The sequence below is a fragment of the Durio zibethinus genome, chromosome 9 (genome assembly GCF_047325235.1).
Source record: "Durio zibethinus cultivar Kanyao isolate XHJ-2024 chromosome 9, ASM4732523v1, whole genome shotgun sequence".
Lineage (NCBI taxonomy): Eukaryota > Viridiplantae > Streptophyta > Magnoliopsida > Malvales > Malvaceae > Durio > Durio zibethinus.
In genome coordinates, this window is record NC_143170.1 from 7038340 (window position 1) to 7057128 (window position 18789).

Below are 18789 nucleotides of genomic sequence, written 5' to 3' on the forward strand. Positions count from 1 at the left end.
GGAAAAATTGCTTCCTTGCATTTGCTTTAAGCTTTTGGTATTTGCTCTATCTTTGAGTAATAAATACCGAATAGTAATCTGAAGGGTTGCAATCGAAGGGCTTTTTCAATTTAGTGTGTAAAGGATATATATATATATTTTATATCCGTGAATAACAATCATGTGGAAAGGCGGATCACAAAATAGTGATAGTTATTGGGACAACATTCAACAAAACCTGTACAACATGTTTCAGGAAGCTGACAACATACTACAGATATACCGTGATGAGGTACCTGAGAATTTCGTTTCTAATTTTGTCTGGAAAGTGGAAACGAGACATCCCTCCTGCTTCCCCTGGCCCCTCTTCTTCATTCTCTAATTTTGTAATTTGAACTGACTTTTCACTTTCGAGGCTACACTGGAAAATAAATAGGTTATTATTCAAGATGGGGCATTTTTTCCCATTGTTTGTAGGGACTTCCCGTTCCAGAATATCGAACATATGATAACAGTCATTCATGTGGAGGTAATTATGGAAGCATTACTTATTTGGGGGAGTACTCAGGGGGGCATACATCAGATGAAGCTCTAGCTAGACACTTGCAGGAGATGGAGGATAGTTTCCACAACTTTTCCTTTGACGAACCTTTTAGAACAGGTGAAAGATCAACTGACTTTAACATGAATAATAATATTAATTAGTATTTTGTGGCCATAATATGCTTTATCGGGGCACAGTATACAGGTACTTAATTCTTATAATTCAGTTAATTCAATTAGACATTTTTAGACAGAATAATTCAATTTCCTCTCTGTTTACAGCGGCCGGAGGAGTCAGTCAAGGAGGACCTTCATTTTCGGTAAAGGGTTTGTGCTCTCTTTATAACAGCATAAATAGACGATTCTTATATGTATAAAACTAGGTTAAATTATATGCTCAATTGCAGGGTGACAATAATGGAGTTCAAGATGATTTTAATCCTGATGAAATGACTTATGAGGTAGGCATTCTTCTCGAGTCTGACTCAATTAGCTGTCGGATTTTTTGGTGGCAGGAAAAAGGGTTAACTTTTGAAAGATATGAACCGAGAAACGAGTGTTATGTATAGAGTAGAACGAAGTTAAAAACAAACAAGAAAATTTAAATGTTACTTATGATATAAAATTTAAGCTTTCGGGTATTATCTTTTGTCAGCAAATTTCCGAATTAGGACAATCCATTGGAACTGTAAAAAAAGGACTATCAGAAGAGCAGATGTCCCGCTTACCAACCCACAAATACAAAGGATCATCCAAGAAAAAAGGCAAATCTGCTGATGATGACTCAGAGTAAGATTGTTTAAGATTCAACCAGGTGTCTTTTTAATATAAGATTGCATTGGTATGTCAGAACCAGGGTCAACCTACTTATACAAAGACGAAAGTTGAAACGTGTTCATCTGAGATTCTTGCGCCTTATTTATTAGACCGGCACGTACAGTAGCTTGACCCACCAATAATTCAGTTGTCAGCTCCTTAAACCAATATGGTCTCATTTGGGAAAACTGGAAATAAGTCAAAGATTATCTGTCCTGATTTGCTTCAACACACTTAATTTGACTCAGTTGATTCAGTCCCAAATGTTACAATTATTATTATTATCTTTTTTAAAAGTATGGTTTATGTTACATCTGAACCCAGGTGTGTGATATGTAAAATGCAATACAACAAGCGGGATGTATTGATGACTTTGCCCTGCGCACACAAGTATCATGAGGAGTGCATTAAGAATTGGTTAAAGGAAGACAAGGTGACTTTTTTTTTCCCTTGGCTCATATTTCAATACTTCTATTGAGAAAATGTTTTCATTGTTGGGATAATAATCCACCTTCCTTAGGAAAAAAAAAGTTTATAATCTCCATCTACCTGTATGACAGAGCTGCTGCGTCTGCAAAGTGGAGGTGGCTGTGTGATTTGGAGAAGCATCCATGACAGGCATTACAGCAGCTACCCACTGTCTATAAATTTGTATATACCAATTCTTTTATATTTTAATTGATTCTCTTTCCTCTGTTCCCTTAATATTGTTAAATAAGGTAGTATTATTTTCAAAAAATGGACTTGAACTATTGGGAGCAGTCTTTATGTAAATGAGAAGAACAGTGCAGAACTCACTATTCTGAATTATTGTAAGTTTAAAGTAGTTGGTTTCATGTCATGCATGTAATCAATTATTCTCCATGTTCAAATCAAAACCAATCTGCTATGTACTCTGTTTATTGCCAGAAAACCCCTGCAATTTGAGTACTCCTGCATCCATGAAGATTAAAATCAAAACCTTTTGTGGCCCTAATTTCAGGCCCTAGCCTTTAATTATTAACAAAGGAACAAGGATAAGATTCGTTACTGTCACAACTCCTTTAAATGGGACAGGATAACTAAAAGAGCGTGGGCTGTGTAAACGCATGTGTTAAATATTCTTTTCATGGATGGATGGACAATGGACAATCAATGTATTGAATTTCATTTTTTTTTACTCTATAATTATGTAACAAATAGCATTGCAGTGAACGTAATGAATCAACAAATCAAAGTTATTGGCCAAAAGAACAAATCAAAGTCAGGTAACAGGATAGATCATTTGATAAAGTCATCAAAATATTCTTCTGTAGGACCCTTCACACGTATAGTGTCATGAGCCAACCTTGTATAGGGTCATGATTGGGACTTAGGTTGCCATGAGCCACCCATGTATAGGACCATGGCTGGGTAGATTCTTTGTGCTAGGAAAAGTGTCCCCATTTCAAACATTATAATGGTTACTGGTAGCATAGCTCTAAAATCTCTAAGGCTCTTTAGGGGGGTAAGCCGGTAGCGTAGTGTTGGGCTGTCTCACCGGTTGCTATGCGAGCTTAGGCCACCCACCAAGGGCTGCCCCCTGGCCCTGGTGACAGTGGGAGGACCCGATGTATGATTCCCGTTTATAATAAAACTCATCCCGATTGAATGTCTCGATTGTTGCCTCGATGCGTTTTTCTTTTTCTCGATGTGAATATGCCTTCTTGTGTGTGTGCTTGAGATTGATCTCGATATGTTGTGCCTTATTGTGAATGCTTGTGACTAACCATGGCTTATGGTTATTTGTTCAGATATCGATCTATTGAAGGCTGACTTGGTTGGGAGCGCCCATTCAAATGCCGCACGGTCTATTGCTTGTTGAGAGAAAGCTTAGTCCGTGACATGTGGTATCAGAGCACGGTTGAGAAGTGCTAAAAAAATGGATGAGATGGCCACAAGTGGTGGACCGAATCATCAATAGAGAATTGAGGAACTTGAGGCCGCGGTGGCCGCAATGAAAACTCATATGGCGATGAAAGACCGAGTGAGGGAGATTGAGACAACCCAGCGAGAGTTGTCCGATACTCTCCACAATGTGAGCGAAGAGGCTAGAGATGCCTTGAACATTCTTCAAAAGGAGTTTGAGGAGCTCAGAGCACAGGTGAGCATCCTACAAATGGCTGTGGCCAGATCGGGTTCGAGCTCGATGGAAAGGGGAAAAAGGCCCAAGGTGTCGGAGCCTCGATGCTATGAGGGAGCAAGTGATGCTAAGGAACTTGAAAATTTCTTGTTTGACATGGAGCAATACTTCCGAGCTGTACACACAAATTCAAAGGAAGACAAGGTGACAATGGCATCGATGTACCTCGCAGGGGATGCCAAGCTGTGGTGGCGCTCCAAGTTTGTCGATGACGAGTGCCCGATTAAGACTTGGATGGATCTGAAGCGAGAATTGAAAAGCCAATTTTTCCCTGAGAATGTGGAGTATATGGCTCGAAGGAGACTTCGAGAGTTGGTGCAAACCGGAATGGTGCGAGAGTTTGTAAGGAGCTTTTTTACCATGATGTTGGATATTCGGGACATGTCCGAAAATGACAAGATGTTCTATTTTCTTGAGGGCCTCAAGCCTTGGGCGAGGATAGAACTACAAAGGCAGAAAGTGCAAGATGTGGCCACGGCCATGGCTACAGCTGAACGTCTTCACGATTACAATGATGGCTCTTTAAAATGGAAAAACCCTCTATCAGCTGGTAGTAGCTTTAACTGTGGGAGTGGGGGAAATATGACTAGGTTGGATCGACCCTTAGTAGGGGATCAGACAGGAGGTCCTTTGATCAAGATAGCACCCAACCCAAGACAAGCAACGCAGGGATTTTCAAGCCTAGGCAACCGCTAGCTTGCTTTCTTTGCAAGGGGTCACATCGGGTGGCGAAATGCCCGCACAGGGGAGCCCTTAACACCTTAAGGACCTCATCCCAAGAGTCCACAAAAGTGTCAGAGAGCGTTGAAGAAGCTGAAGAGGAGCCAGCCAGGATGGGTTCAATAAGGTTCCTCAATGCCCTCCGCACCCAATTGAACACTATAAAGAAAGAGCAGAGTAGAGGCTTGATGTATGTGAACTTGACGATCAATGAGAAAGCCACCAAGGCCATGGTGGATACGGGTGCAACTAATACTTTCATCACACCAGAAGAAGCAAAAAGGTGTGGTCTTTAGATTAGTAAAGACTGTGGACGAATGAAGGTGGTCAATTAGCCAGCCTTTGCGATCAGTGGAAGCTCCAAAAGTGTGACAACCCGATTGGGGCCATGGGAAGGGAAGGTAGACTTTACAGTTTCCTCCATGTATGACTTTGATGTTGTCCTGGGATTGGACTTCATGATGTTGGCTTAGGTCATCCCTATCCCCGCTGCTAGCTGTTTGTTGTTCTTAGGAGAACACCCAGGTGTGGTGCCAGCCAACATCTTACCAAATAGTGGGAAGAAAATGATTTCAGCTTTGCAGTTCAAGAAAGGGGTAAAGAGAGGGGAACCCTCTTTTGTGGCGGTGTCGATTTACAAAGAAGGGTCAGAAGTAGAACCAATATCTGATAGTGTGAAAAAAGTGTTAAAAGAATTCGAAGAGGTGATGCCAGAGATGTTGCCTAAAGTTTTACCCCCTCGACGAGCAGTGACCATGAAATTGAGCTCCTCTCAGGAGCGAAACCCCCTGCTAGAGCGCCCTACCGCATGGCCCCGCCAGAGTTAGCCGAACTAAGAAAGCAGTTAGATGAGCTGCTACAAGCCGGGTTCATCAGACCATCAAAGGCTCTTTTCGAAACGTCAGTGCTATTTCAGAATAAGCACGGTGGAAGTTTACGATTATGTGTTGACTACAGGACCCTGAACAAAGTCACCGTAAGAAACAAATATCTCATTCCCCTTATAGCAACTTGTTTGATCAATTGAGCCGGGCCAAGTACTTCTCCAAATTGAACCTGAGATCTGGCTACCATCAGGTCAAAATCGTTGAGGGAGATGAGCCAAAGACCACTTGTGTAACATGGTATGGTGCATTTGAATTTCTTGTTATGCCTTTTGGACTGACCAATGCTCTTGCCACATTCTGTACATTGATGAATCAGGTGTTCCATGACTACCTAGATAAATTTGTAGTCATCTATTTAGACAATATAATGGTATATGGCTCCACCTTGGAAGAACATCAAGAGCACCTATGTCAGGTACTTCAAAGATTACATGACCACCAGTTATACGTAAAAAGAAAGAAATGTGCATTTGCTCAGACCTAAATCCATTTTCTCGATCACATTGTCGAACGTGGTCATATTCGAATGGACATGAAAAAGGTTAGGACCATCAAAGAATGGACAACACTGAAGAACGTTAGTGAACTCCGCTTATTTTTGGGACTAGCCAACTACTATAGAAGGTTTGTGGAAGGGTACTCTCGCAAGACCACGGCACTCACGGAGCTATTGAAGAAGGAGCATAAATAGTGTTGGACGAGTGAGTGCCAAGAGGCCTTCGAGGGATTGAAGGATGCTATTATGAATGATCCTGTGGGAAAACACTTATTTACAGCTGGTTGTAATCTTGTAATCTGTATATTTATATTTTTATCTCTAGAATTAAGTATTTGTATCCCTAGAATTAAGGAAGATTTAGTTTCCTAGTTTAAACCATAGTTAGTTGTATATAAATCTAAGATTCTTGTATAATTGTAGATAAGCAGTTTTTCAATATACATTCAGTTTTCACATGGTATCAGAGCTTTAGGCTCTTCTTGGGAAGAAAAATTTTTAGCCTTCATTGCTAACTTTTTTAGGCCTTCATTGTCAACTTTTTTAGGCCTTCATTGCCGAATCTTGTTTAGGCCTTCATTGCCGAACCCTTTCAAAGAAAGATATCATTATCACCCAATTTGAGGAAATGTTAACTGAGAAAATCACTAGAGTACTACAGATGTCTGAGAAATAAAGAGAGTTCAACAAGGAAGAGATTGAAAAGCTGAGAAACTTATTGAAAATCTGTGAAAAGCCTACTATGGTATTTTTTTGGGTAAAGTTTCTAGTTCAGGTAAAGCTTCCGGTTCTCATGGATTAAATGTCTCGGTTAAGCCTATTACGAGTTCTTGGGTCATTGACTCAGGAGCCACAAACCACATGACACATTCCCTACAAAAGTTTAGTACATATAACCTGTGTCCTAGTAATAAAAAAATTATTGCTGCTGATGGTTCACTTACCACAGTGGCAGGATTAGGAGATGTTCAAGTTAATCCCTCGTTTGTTCTAAAAAATGTTCTTCATGTTTCTGGATTGTCTACTAATATGATATCTATACAAAAACTTACCAGAGATATGAATTGCAAAGTAACTTTTTATCCCTCTTATTGTGAATTTCAAGACCAGAGTTTGGGGAAGATGATTGGACTTACTAAGGAGAAGGATAGACTATACTATCTTGAGACATCAAATAACACAAGTAGTATCAAAAATAGTTTACCTTTGTCGTTTCTTTCTGAAAAATCTTCCAATAAAGATAAAATCTGGCTTTATCATTTTTGTCTTGGACATCCTTCTCTTGGAACCTTGAGAAACATGTTTCCTTCTTTGTTCAAAGAATTAAATGTTGAAGATTTTCATTATGATATTTACGAATTTACAAAACATAGACGTGTGTCTTTTCCAATCAGTAACAAAAAAAGTTCTACTCTCTTTTACTTGATTCATAGTGACATTTGGGGTCCCTCTACAATTTCTAATATTTTTGGTGCGAGATGGTTTGTTTCATTCATAGATGATTGTACTAGGGTCTCTTGGGTTTTTTTACTTAAATCAAAATCAGATGTGAATAAGTGCTATCATCCTCCTACCAAAAAAATTTATGTGTCTGCAGATGTCACTTTTGAAGAAAATAAACCATTTTTTACTCAATCTTATCTTCAGGGGGAGACTTCATTCATGAAAGATAAGGATAAAAACTTCTTTTTGCTTGATTTACCCCCTTCTTCAACATTTACACACATTAATTCTTATGAGTCGAAACCTGTTTCTGCTGAGCCCAAGTCAAACATTGAATTTGAGTCTGAACCCATTCCAAATACGAAAGATATGACAAAGGATAATATTGTTCTTGATTCTATGAAGGAATTACAGGTGTACTCAAGAAGAAAAGTTTCAGATCCTGAACCAGTGCCAGTCCAAGAACCTGATCCTAACTCTGAAAATGAGGTAACTACAGTTTTTAACTCTGTTTCTCAAAATGAGCATGAATCTCCTAAAACTATAACTAGTGATTATGATTTGCCTATTGCCATTAGGAAAGGAATCAGAGAATGTACCAAGCATCCACTATACCCAATATCTAATTTTGTGTCATTTGAAAAATTTTCACTATCCCACAAAAATTTTCTTGTGAGCCTAAACACTATTTCTGTTCCAACTACATTATCCGAGGCATTATCCAGTGAGAAATGGAGGTAAGCCATGAAAATAGAAATGGAGGCCTTAAAGAAAAATCAGACATGGGAACTGGTAGAGTTGCCTAAAGGAAAAAATCCAATGGGGTGTAAATGGGTTTTCACTATAAAATACAAGACAGATGGTACTGTTGAAAGGTATAAAGCCAGGTTAGTTGCTAAGGGCTACACTCAGACCTATGGAGTGGATTACCAGGAAACATTTGCTCCAGTTGCCAAGATGAATACAATTAGAATTTTGTTATCATTGGCTGCAAATTACAATTGGCAGCTTCAACAATTTGATTTAAAGAATGCTTTTTTACATGGTGATTTGGAAGAAGAAATATATATGAAGGTTTCACCGGGATTTGGAGGTCATCTAGAAGCAAACAAAATATGCAAGCTAAAAAAAGCTTTATATGGCCTTAAACAGTCTCCTAGAGCTTGGTTCGGGAGATTTGCCAAAGTGATGCTAGCAATGGGATATAAACAGAGTCAAGGAGATCACACATTGTTTATCAAGCACTCTAATTCAGGAAGAGTCATAGTTCTATTAGTGTATGTTGATGATATAATTGTAACTGGAGATGATGAAAAAGAGAGAGAATCTCTAAAACAGTGTTTGGTTAGAGAATTTGAGATAAAAGAGCTTGGGAGATTGAAGTACTTCCTAGGAATTGAAGTAGCTCACTCACAGCATGGTATTTTTATCTCACAACAGAAATATGTGATAGATCTTCTAAAGGAAACTAAAAAGCTTGCATGTAAACTTACAAATACCTTTATAGATCCTAATCATAAAATTGGAGAAGCTAATGAAGATGCTGCTGTAAATAGAGAGATGTACTAAAGATTAGTTGGAAGACTCATTTATCTCTCACATACTAGACCTGATATAGCATATGCTGTGAGTGTGGTAAGTCAATTTATGCATAGTCCTAAAGAAGTGCACCTACAGACTGTCTACCGTATATTGCACTATTTGAAGGCCAATCCTGGGAGAGGTATCTTATTTAAAAAAGATTCAGAGTTAGTTCTAGAAGCATATACAGATGTTGATTATGCAGGTTCAGTAACTGATAGAAGATTTACCTTAGGTTACTGCACTTTCTTAGGTGGTAATCTTGTGACTTGGAGGAGTAAAAAATAGAATGTGGTGGCAAGATCAAGTGCTGAAGCAGAGTTTAGAGCAATAGCTCAAAGAATTTGTGAACTACTATGGTTAAAGATTATCCTAGAAGACTTGAAGATCAAGTGGGATGGACCAATGAGACTCTACTGTGATAACAAGTCTGCAATAAGCATTGCACACAATCGTGTGCAACATGACAGAACAAAACACATTGAAGTAGATCGATATTTCATAAAGGAGAAACTAGACAGTGGGTTGATTTGTACACCTTATGTATCAACCAAGGGTCAACTTACAGATGTGTTGACTAAAGGTCTCAGCAGTGCAATATTTCAAGAAATTATTTCCAAGCCGGGAATGGAAAACACCTATTCATCAGCTTGAGGGGGAGTGTGGGAAAACACTTATTTACAGCTGGTTGTAATTTTGTAATCTGTATATTTATATTTGTATCTCTAGAATTAAGTATTTGTATCCCTAGAATTAAAGAAGATTTAGTTTCCTAGTTTAACCTTTAGTTAGTTCTATATAAACCTAAGATTCTTGTATAATTGTAGATAAGCAGTTTTTCAATATACATTCAGTTTCCACAGATCCCATCTTAGCTCTCTCTGATATTGAAAAGCCCTTCGAAGTTCAGATAGATGCATCCGATTTTGCTATTAGAAGAGTGCTGTTGCAACAACATCACCCGGTAGCATTTGAAAGCAGAAAGCTAAGTGAAGCTGAAAGGAAATATATGGCTAAAAAAAAAAGAACTACTGGCGGTGGTTCACTGTTTGAGGGCTTGACGACATTATTTGTTGGGTTCACACTTTGTCGTGAAGACAGACAATATGACCGTTAGCCATTTTCTCACCCATCCAAGGCTTACGATAAAACAAGCTAGGTGGCAGGAATTTTTAGCAGAATTCAACTTTTGTTTTGAGCACACCGCTGGAAAGACCAATCAAGTGGTTGATGCATTGAGCAATCGAGCAGATCTAGTGGCCCTTAGAAGATTGCCCCAATGGCGGCTAGTAGAGCCACTACAGACATTCACAAGTTGATTGGAGATCACTTAGGGAAGGACCCGCAAGCTTGTGCCATCCTGAAGCTAATGGAAGAAGGGAAGTCCAAGTACTTCTGGTAAGAAAATGGGGTCCTATGGACCAAGGGGCCTCGAGTGTTTGTGCCAAGAGTAGAAGGTCTGAGACAGATGCTAATGAGGGAATGTCATGACACACCATGGGCGAGACACCCGGGTTGGCAACGCACCTTGCCATTATTGAAACAAGGATACTATTGGCCTCACATACGACAAGATGTGATGGACTATACGAAGACTTGCCTCATTTTCCAACAAGACAAGGTTGAAAGGAGGAAACCTGCAGGCATGCTCGAACCATTACCAGTACCCACCAAACCATGGGAAAGCATCTCTCTCGATTTCATTTCGAGCCTACCCAAGGTTGGTGACCTTTGAGCTATTTTGGTGGTAATTGATCGGTTCTTTAAGTATGCCACATTCATTCCCGCTCATAAGTATTACACTGCGAAAGACACAGCTTGACTATTATTCAAACATGTAGTCAAATACTGGGGCCTCCCTCAAAATATTGTCAACGATCGAGATCCGAGATTCACGGGATCATTCTAGAGAGAACTTTTCAAGATATTGGGGTCCCAACTCAACATCTCCTCAAGCTATCACCCTCAAACCGATGGTCAAACGGAACGGTTCAACGGATTATTAGAGGAATACTTGAGGCATTTTGTTCAAGCCAATCAGAAAGACTGGCCTTCATTATTGGACGTGGCTCAACTCTGCTTTAATTCCAACAAAAGCTCTTCCACCAACAGGAGCCCATTTGAGGTGGTCATTGGACAATTACCAAGGCTACCCCATACTTCTTTGGAACAATATGGAAGAAAGAATCTGAGAGCCTTCAATCTCAGCAAATAGTGGAAACGAAACACAGAGATTACGCAAGCCTACCCGGAGAAAGCATCAAAATGGATGAAAAAATGGGCAGACAAGGGTCGTAGGGCTCAACAATTTCAAGTTGGTGATTTGGTTCTTGTCTGACTAGTTCCTGAACAAATCAGGTTCCTGAAAAAGAGAGATCGTAGACTGGTGCGTAAATATGAAGGTCCAGTAAGGGTCCTTTCTAAGGTGGGGAATGCTTCTTACAAAATTGACCCATCAAAGTGGATGAAGGTGCACCCAGTATTCCATGTGAGCAACCTGAAACTTTTCCATGCAGATCCTACAGATGCTAGCCGAAAGGAGCCAACCAGAGCCGCCATCACCATGAAACCACCCTCAGAGCATCGAGTTGAAGAAATCTTAGCTGACAGGGAAATCGAGATATCTCGAAGACTAGTTCGGGAGTAATTAGTGAAGTGGGAGGGATTAGGACTAGAAGAAACCAGCTGGGAGAGAGAACACGACCTCTAGAGATTTCAGAGGAAGATTGAAGAAGAGCCAACCAGAGCCGCCATCACCATGAAACCACCCTCAGAGCATCGAGTTGAAGAAATCTTAGCTGACAGGGAAATCGAGATATCTCGAAGACTAGTTCGGGAGTAATTAGTGAAGTGGGAGGGATTAGGACTAGAAGAAACCAGCTGGGAGAGAGAACACGACCTCTAGAGATTTCAGAGGAAGATTGAAGAATTTCAAGCCAGCAAGTCGACGAGGATGTCGATAGAATAGGTGGGGGGAGGATGTCATGAGCCAACCTTGTATAGGGCCATAACCGGGACTTAGGTTGCCATGAGCCACCCATGTATAGGGCCATGGCCGAGTAGATCCCTTGTGCTAGGAAAAGTGTCCCCATTTCAAACATTATAATGGTTACTGGTAGCATAGCTCTAAAATCTCTAAGGCTCTTTAGAGGGGTGAGTCGGCAGCGTAGTGTTGGACTGTCTCACCGGTTGCTATGCGAGCTTAGGCCACCCACCAAGGGCTGCCCCCTTGCCCTGGTGACGGTGGGAGGTCCCGATGTATGATTCCCATTTATAATAAAACTCATCCCGATTGTTGTCTCGATGCGTTTTTCTTTTTCTCGATGCGAATATGCCTTCTTGTGTGTGTGCTTGAGATTGATCTCGATATGTTGTGCCTTATTTTGAATGCTTGTGACTAACCATGGTTTATGGTTATTTGTTCAGATATCGATCTATTGAAGGCTGACTTGGTTGGAGCGCCCATTCAAGTGCCGCACGGTCTATTGCTTGTTGAGAGAAAGCTTAGTCCGTGACATAAAGCCAGTGAGTAGTAGTAGAAGAATAGAATCATCATATATGCAACTATGCTAGATTTCAACCACCAAGCCTGTGAAGAAGAATCAGTTCCAAATGAATATTTTCCTTTCAAATTGCTGATAGTATTGTTCTTTAATGCTTCTAGCTGAAGCTTGAATCAATTTCCATCGCTGGCAAATACAAAATAGGTTGATTACACATATAATTGGCACCCGCAATTGTGAGCTTAATTCAGGAAGCAATTCCATTTCTTTTTATGAAAAAAAAAATAATAAGGAACTTAGTAGGGGTGCTTCATTCGTAGCCAAACAAAAAGTACAAATTGGGGGAAAAATTTTCGTCTTCTTCGATCTCATACACAGAACATGATCGATCTCCCATACCTGTGATCAGGTCTCATGTGAACGAGATTTGTGGCTCTTAGTTGTCTTGCTGACGCAGCACCACGTCAAGATTCGGTGTGACATTACTGTTCCTGATCATGAATCATGTGGACAACAATTATTATGTGTTTTATGTGAAACTTAATTTGTGAATTATTGGGGACTACACTATATTTGGAATTGAATGAACATCAACCATGAATTGAATAATCTGATGAGAAGAGGGAATGACCAATGACAAGCTCGCAGTTGAATCCATTATTTGATTTTTTTTTTTTTTAATCTAGATTATTATTAGAAGAACCATGTGAGAAAAACTTGGGATTATTTAAATATTGGTGCATGTGCACAACCAGGCCTAATGACTAATTTTGTGGTGGTTTAATAATTTCGTGTTCAAAAGGAATTAAAATATTATAATAACTAAATCTTGTTAGGTGAGCCTTTTTTATGAGTTTTTGGACTTTAATGATAAGGAGGGTATCATCAGTTGCTGAAAGATTACCTACCTGCCGAAGTCACCGGCCAATGCCCCTTGCCAGGCATTGGCAAGAAATGAAACGCACCCACGTTATCCCTATGTATATTGCGTTTTTTTAACGAGTATTACTTTAGCCGTTAATGAGATCTTGCTTTGACGGTAAAGAAGACATTTTAATTAGTCTTAAAACTTTAAAATATATAATGATATAATATGAATATAATAAAAAAAATATAAATGTGATATGATTTAAAATTTTATCAAAAATTATATATAAATTTAATAAAATTAAAAAATATATTTAATATTCTCATATTAACACGAATTGTAATATATAATTTCATATAAAATATGATATAAAAATATAATTTTTAATATTTTATACAACATGAATATACGAATCGTCAAATCTAATGTTAATATTCATAAAAATTTAGTTCAATTGGTCAAAGAAGTTTTTTTTTTAATTAATTTGATTTTAATTTTTATGAAAAATATTTTGAAGATAAAATTATAAAGGCAACATATTAATGTGAAGAAGTGCAACTTTAAGATTATTTATAAAAAAAAAAAAAAAAAACAGATTTTATATTTAAATCTCATATGTTTAAGGTAATTTTGTGTTGAATTTTTTCAATTATTGTATGTTTCTTGATTTGTTGATTTGACTGTTAATTTAATTTAATAATCTATTATATAAGATGTAATATTTGATTATAATTATAATATATTCTCTATTGATATTAATAATTTTATTAAAAAATCGAGAGTTTAACTATAGATTTTGGTTATGTATTTTGTTGCTTAATTTGACATCAATTTAGCTTGTATAATTGTCAAAGGCTCAGACTTAAATTTCAAGCTTGTGCAATTTCAAAACACGAGAATGAATTTTTTCACGTCTCATATCAACTTAACTCAAGATTTTTACTTTTCAAACACTTAAATTTTTCTGTATTATTCTTTTGTTGGCCCTTCTTTAAATATTTATTGTGCTCTTTCGATTTTGCAACGTACTGAACGGCAAGCCTTGCAATCTAAAATGTTTATGCACCATTTTTTATATTAGATTGATATAAGATATGAATGAGTATATTTTTTAATCTTGAAATCACACGAGTTTAGAGTTTGAGTTTCGATTTGAGACATAATGATATTGTCTTATTTTTTATCTGTAAATTAATTAAATGAATGTTAAAATTTCCTGTGCTTGACTTATCTCCAAAATAAAATACACTACAATTTAATTAAAATTATACACTGATGTCATGAACAAATTCTAGTTGCAAGTATAAACTACCAAAACAACTTCAATAATTGTCTTGGTTCCCATTGCAAAAGAATAGAAAAAAAAAATCAACCTAAAAGCGCAAAAACAAAATGTTAATTATTTTAATAATTAATAATTTGTATATTTATATTATGTTCTTTTCATGTTAAAAATATATAAAACATAAAAATTATTATATTCAATCTATATTGACAATTAAAAATAAAATATATATATTTTTATTAAAATTTTAAATTATATTATTTTTATATTATCTTATTATGTCGTGTTTAGAATTAATAATTAATAGGTCTAATTATTCCAAGGTCTGAACCAATTTAGCTATTGCATTTCTATGGATCCGCTAGTTTTTTCCTGAAGCCACAAAAAATGGCGTACGGAAAACGTATATGTACATGCTATTATTCCAAACCAAAGACAAAATGTATTCCATGCACACTTATATTACATCCCCTTTTCCCTTTGTCAAGTGGAAGAATATTTACTATTATTAGTCACTTTATCTCTTTTCTGAAAGAACAAAGACTCCATCCTTTTGTTGAAAGCCCAAGAAAGAAACGCCCTTCTCTCTTCCTTGAAAATGAAGAAAATGGTGACATCTTCTTCGATTTCTCCCCCTGTTTCCTACATCATTTACCATCTTCTCCTTTACCTTTAAACCCTTTCTTGAAACAAATCAAATCTTGCTTTATTTTTCTTGAATTTTCTGTCTTTTTTTTAATGGGGGCTGGTGTTTCTGGTCTTGGAGCAGATGCGCAAAGGGGTTTTCCATTGAAACCCGGTCTTGATGACGTGCCAGAAAGTTGTATATCATCAATTTTTATGTACTTGGATCCACCAGAGATATGCAAATTAGCGAGCTTGAACAGGGTTTTTCGTGGAGCCTCTTTGGCTGATTTTGTATGGGAAACAAAGCTGCCACCAAACTACAGGTATCTGGTTCTGAAAGTTCTTGGTCAAAGTCCAGAGTCTTTGAGCAAGAAAGAGACTTATGCTAGACTGTGCAGACCCAATCGTTTTGATGGTGGCACCAAGGTAGCTTTCTTTCTCTTATTTGCAAGATCATCAACCACCAATCAAAAAGAAGAAAAAAAAGACTAGTTTTCAGTTGAATTCTGATCACAAACTTTGAGATTTGATATAATTAGACATGCAAAGGATTTTGAGATTTGATTCTTGACTACTATTATATATATATATATATATGTATATTCTAATTAATCCCACTATGATTTCAATTGTTATTTCTTATTTTTCTGTTTCCAATTTCAACTGTAGGAAGTGTGGTTGGATAAAAGTAGCGGTAAGCTTTGCTTGTCAGTATCCGCCAAGGCACTGAAAATAACAGGGATAGATGATCGGAGGTATTGGAATCACATTCCAGCCGAAGAATCCAGGTAAATAATACATTGACGTTTCTCCTTTTTCCTTTTGTAGTGGTTATATGATTCTTTTCTTTTGCTTTTTTCTCCATGGAAAATGACATATCAGCGCAATTGAAACATTGATATAATTGGAATATGTTGTCGTCAAGGGGCCGCTGCTATATATTTTGCCCTGCCATTTTAGCTAAAAAAAAAATCTTTGTTTCTGGATGTGATGCAACTAGCCATCTAGATTTTCCGATAAGTTTTTTCCTCATGTGAAAGCACTTACAACTTGCAGTTGAGAGTCTATGGCTGGAAAAGACTAAACCAAATTGGATGGCTTAGAATATATATGCTGAGAAAGATTTTTCTTCCATTTATATGCGATTACTTGCCTTGTCTTTTAAGTATTCGATTTGTCATTATATTTTTTCCAGAGTAGATGCCTAGCCTAATGAAACTTATGAGGGATACATTTTATTAAAAGTTTATATTTAGTGTATTGTTAGTATATAAATTTTATATATTGTAAGTAAATTAAATAATATTATATTTTTAATGAATAAATATTAATTTTTAAAATAAATATCTAAAAATTAATATTTTTTAAAAATTTTGTTCATTAACATCTAATTAACTTTATTAATGAGATAATATTATTTTATTTACTGATAATATATAAATGACAGAACATCAAATATAATTCTTTTATTAATCCCTAAAAGCTTGTACAATTAACATTGTCTTGTTTTAGAAGCAAAAGAGGCCCCAACCTGGGAAATATATTCACTTCCAATATTGTCAACTTTAGTGCTAGCTTTTTACTCCATGAAATTCGACATATGAAAAACGGGACAATGAATCCAAAGCTTTAACTTTTATGTAGTTAATTTTTAAGAGATAAATTTCAATAATTATGATTTTTTTAATCTCTTTTGTATCAAAAAAAAAAAAAAAAAAAAACAATGCAATAACAGTTTTCTTTTGACGTGTAGGTTCGATACAGTGGCATATCTTCAACAAATTTGGTGGTTTGAAGTGGTTGGAGAATTAGAGTTTGAATTTCCTCCTGGAACCTATAGTCTATTCTTCAGGCTGCAGCTAGGCAAAGCCTCAAAAAGATTTGGCCGACGCGTCTGTAACCTTGACCAGGTTCATGGCTGGAATATCAAGCCCGTCCGATTTCAACTTTCAACATCCAATGGCCAGCAAGCCTCATCAGAATGTTTCCTGTATGAGCCAGGGAAATGGGTTCATTATCATGTGGGTGATTTTGTGATTGAGAATTCAAATTCTCCAACAAAAATCAAATTTTCAATGATGCAGATCGACTGTACACATACAAAAGGAGGTCTTTCCGTAGATTCTGTGTTGACATACCCCAGTGAGTTTAGGCAGAGATTGAATTAATCAAGTTTTAGGTTGTTATCTAGTAGGCTTGCAGATGATTCTAGCTAATTGAATATATGTTGTATGAAAATTGTGGAGTTCAAACAGAACGTGTCTTGCCTTTTTTTTTTTTTTTTTGTCCACAAACTTATAATTTGCTCCTTTTTTTGTTTTAAAATGTCCTTTTAACTCGATGATCTTTTGTTTTACTCTCTTTGTACAGTAAATTTGAGAATAATTGTGTTTGGTGGGTTAAATCTTGTTCGTTGAAAATATAAGCTCTCTTATTGGATGCTACAATGTCTTTTTTTTTTTTGGTTCTTTTGTTGAGTGAATGTTGTTACGTCTTTAAATTGAATGCTCTGTTTTATTAAATCCCACATCGTAAAATTGAACCTGTTTATAGCATGACAAAAATAAAATAAAATCAAATTCTCAAGATAAAAAGAAGGATCCCAATACTTGTTTGTTCAGTTGTACAAATGTGAATTGTTTTCCTGGGATAACTATAGGGGATTGGATTTGAACTGGACCCATTGGGTCAGTGTCATTGTTAGTGGTCAGGAACAATTGGCCACTTTGGCATTCTTATCTAGAGAATGAAGGCCTGACCCCACCAAAAGGATTGGATGGGCTTGACTTACAGCTGTGGCTATTCATTCGAGCTGCAAGAGTAAATTTGCTGAAAGAAACATCAAACATTATATGCTTTTTCTAGTCTAACCATCATGATCTTGAGGATGACTGACTTTTGTCTTTCATTATTTTCTGGTGGAAAGTTTCTTTCATTTAGTACTAGTATGCGGTCTCCACTAGGTTAGGATTAATTTTTTTTATTTTAAAATACAAATTATTTAATTTTTTATTTTAATAAAATTATAATTATTTATCTCACTTAATTATTTTGTTTTAATTATTTTTAATAAAAAATCATGTCAAATTTTATAAAGCAATGGTAAAAAAATTTTAGTAATTTAATATGTAATTAATTTTATAATATATTAAAATTTAATACGTAATTTAATAAGAGTATTTTAATAATTTTAAAATAAAATATTAAATATCAACTTCTTATGAAACACTCAAATGAACATTTAAATAATCATAATATAAAAGGTATTATAGTAATTTTATTTAATTATAGTACCAAGAATATTTTTGTATGTATGATATCGAAGTATTATAATAATTTTGACCAAATATGATAACAAAGGTACTTTTGTAATTATAGTAATATTGTATTATAGTAATTTTGATCAATCATAGTTAGAGGGATATTTTTATAATTATGATAGAAGGGTATCATAATAATTTTGGCTAATTATGAGAAGAGAGATATTTCTGTAATTATGGTAAAAAAGTATTATGTTAAATTTAGATACATATCAAAATCATATTAAATAAACAAAAGGGGTGTTATAGTAATTTCTATGAAAATTATTTTAAGATATGTTATTTAACATTTAATAAGTAATTTAATAGGAGATTATAGTAAATTTCAAACAAAATTTCACTTTGTCAAATTTTTATGAAGTAATGGCAAGGGTATTTTACTAATTTACTATGTAGTTAGTTTTATATTATGTTAAAATTTCATATATAATTTAATAGGGGTATTATAATAATTTTTAAATAAAATATCACATGTCAAATTTTTATAAAACAATTATAATGATATTTTAATAATTTAATATGTGATTAATTTTATATTATGTTAAAATTTAATATATAAT

At 35.9% G+C, this 18789-nt stretch overlaps 1 protein-coding gene across 1 annotated transcript; it reads left to right on the forward strand.

The window, feature by feature from the left end:
• Nucleotides 1-14715: 14715 nt before the first annotated feature.
• Nucleotides 14716-17353, forward strand: LOC111310229 (F-box protein PP2-A12-like). The gene is made up of 3 exons (XM_022909476.2): nucleotides 14716-15335; nucleotides 15579-15697; nucleotides 16663-17353. The coding sequence occupies exons 1-3, from the start codon at nucleotides 15021-15023 to the stop codon at nucleotides 17075-17077; spliced, it is 849 nt and encodes a 282-aa protein (XP_022765211.2). The 5' UTR covers nucleotides 14716-15020; the 3' UTR covers nucleotides 17078-17353.
• The last annotated feature ends 1436 nt before the right edge of the window (nucleotides 17354-18789 follow it).

What these genes read in the sequence shown, in the direction of transcription:
- LOC111310229 (XM_022909476.2), top strand. Translation starts at nt 15,021, where the DNA reads ATGGGGGCTGGTGTTTCTGGTCTTGGAGCAGATGCGCAAAGGGGTTTT. An exon ending in GTTTTGATGGTGGCACCAAG is followed by an intron (nt 15,336 to 15,578) that starts GTAGCTTTCTTT and finishes TTTCAACTGTAG; the next exon opens with GAAGTGTGGTTGGATAAAAG. An exon ending in ATTCCAGCCGAAGAATCCAG is followed by an intron (nt 15,698 to 16,662) that starts GTAAATAATACA and finishes TTTGACGTGTAG; the next exon opens with GTTCGATACAGTGGCATATC.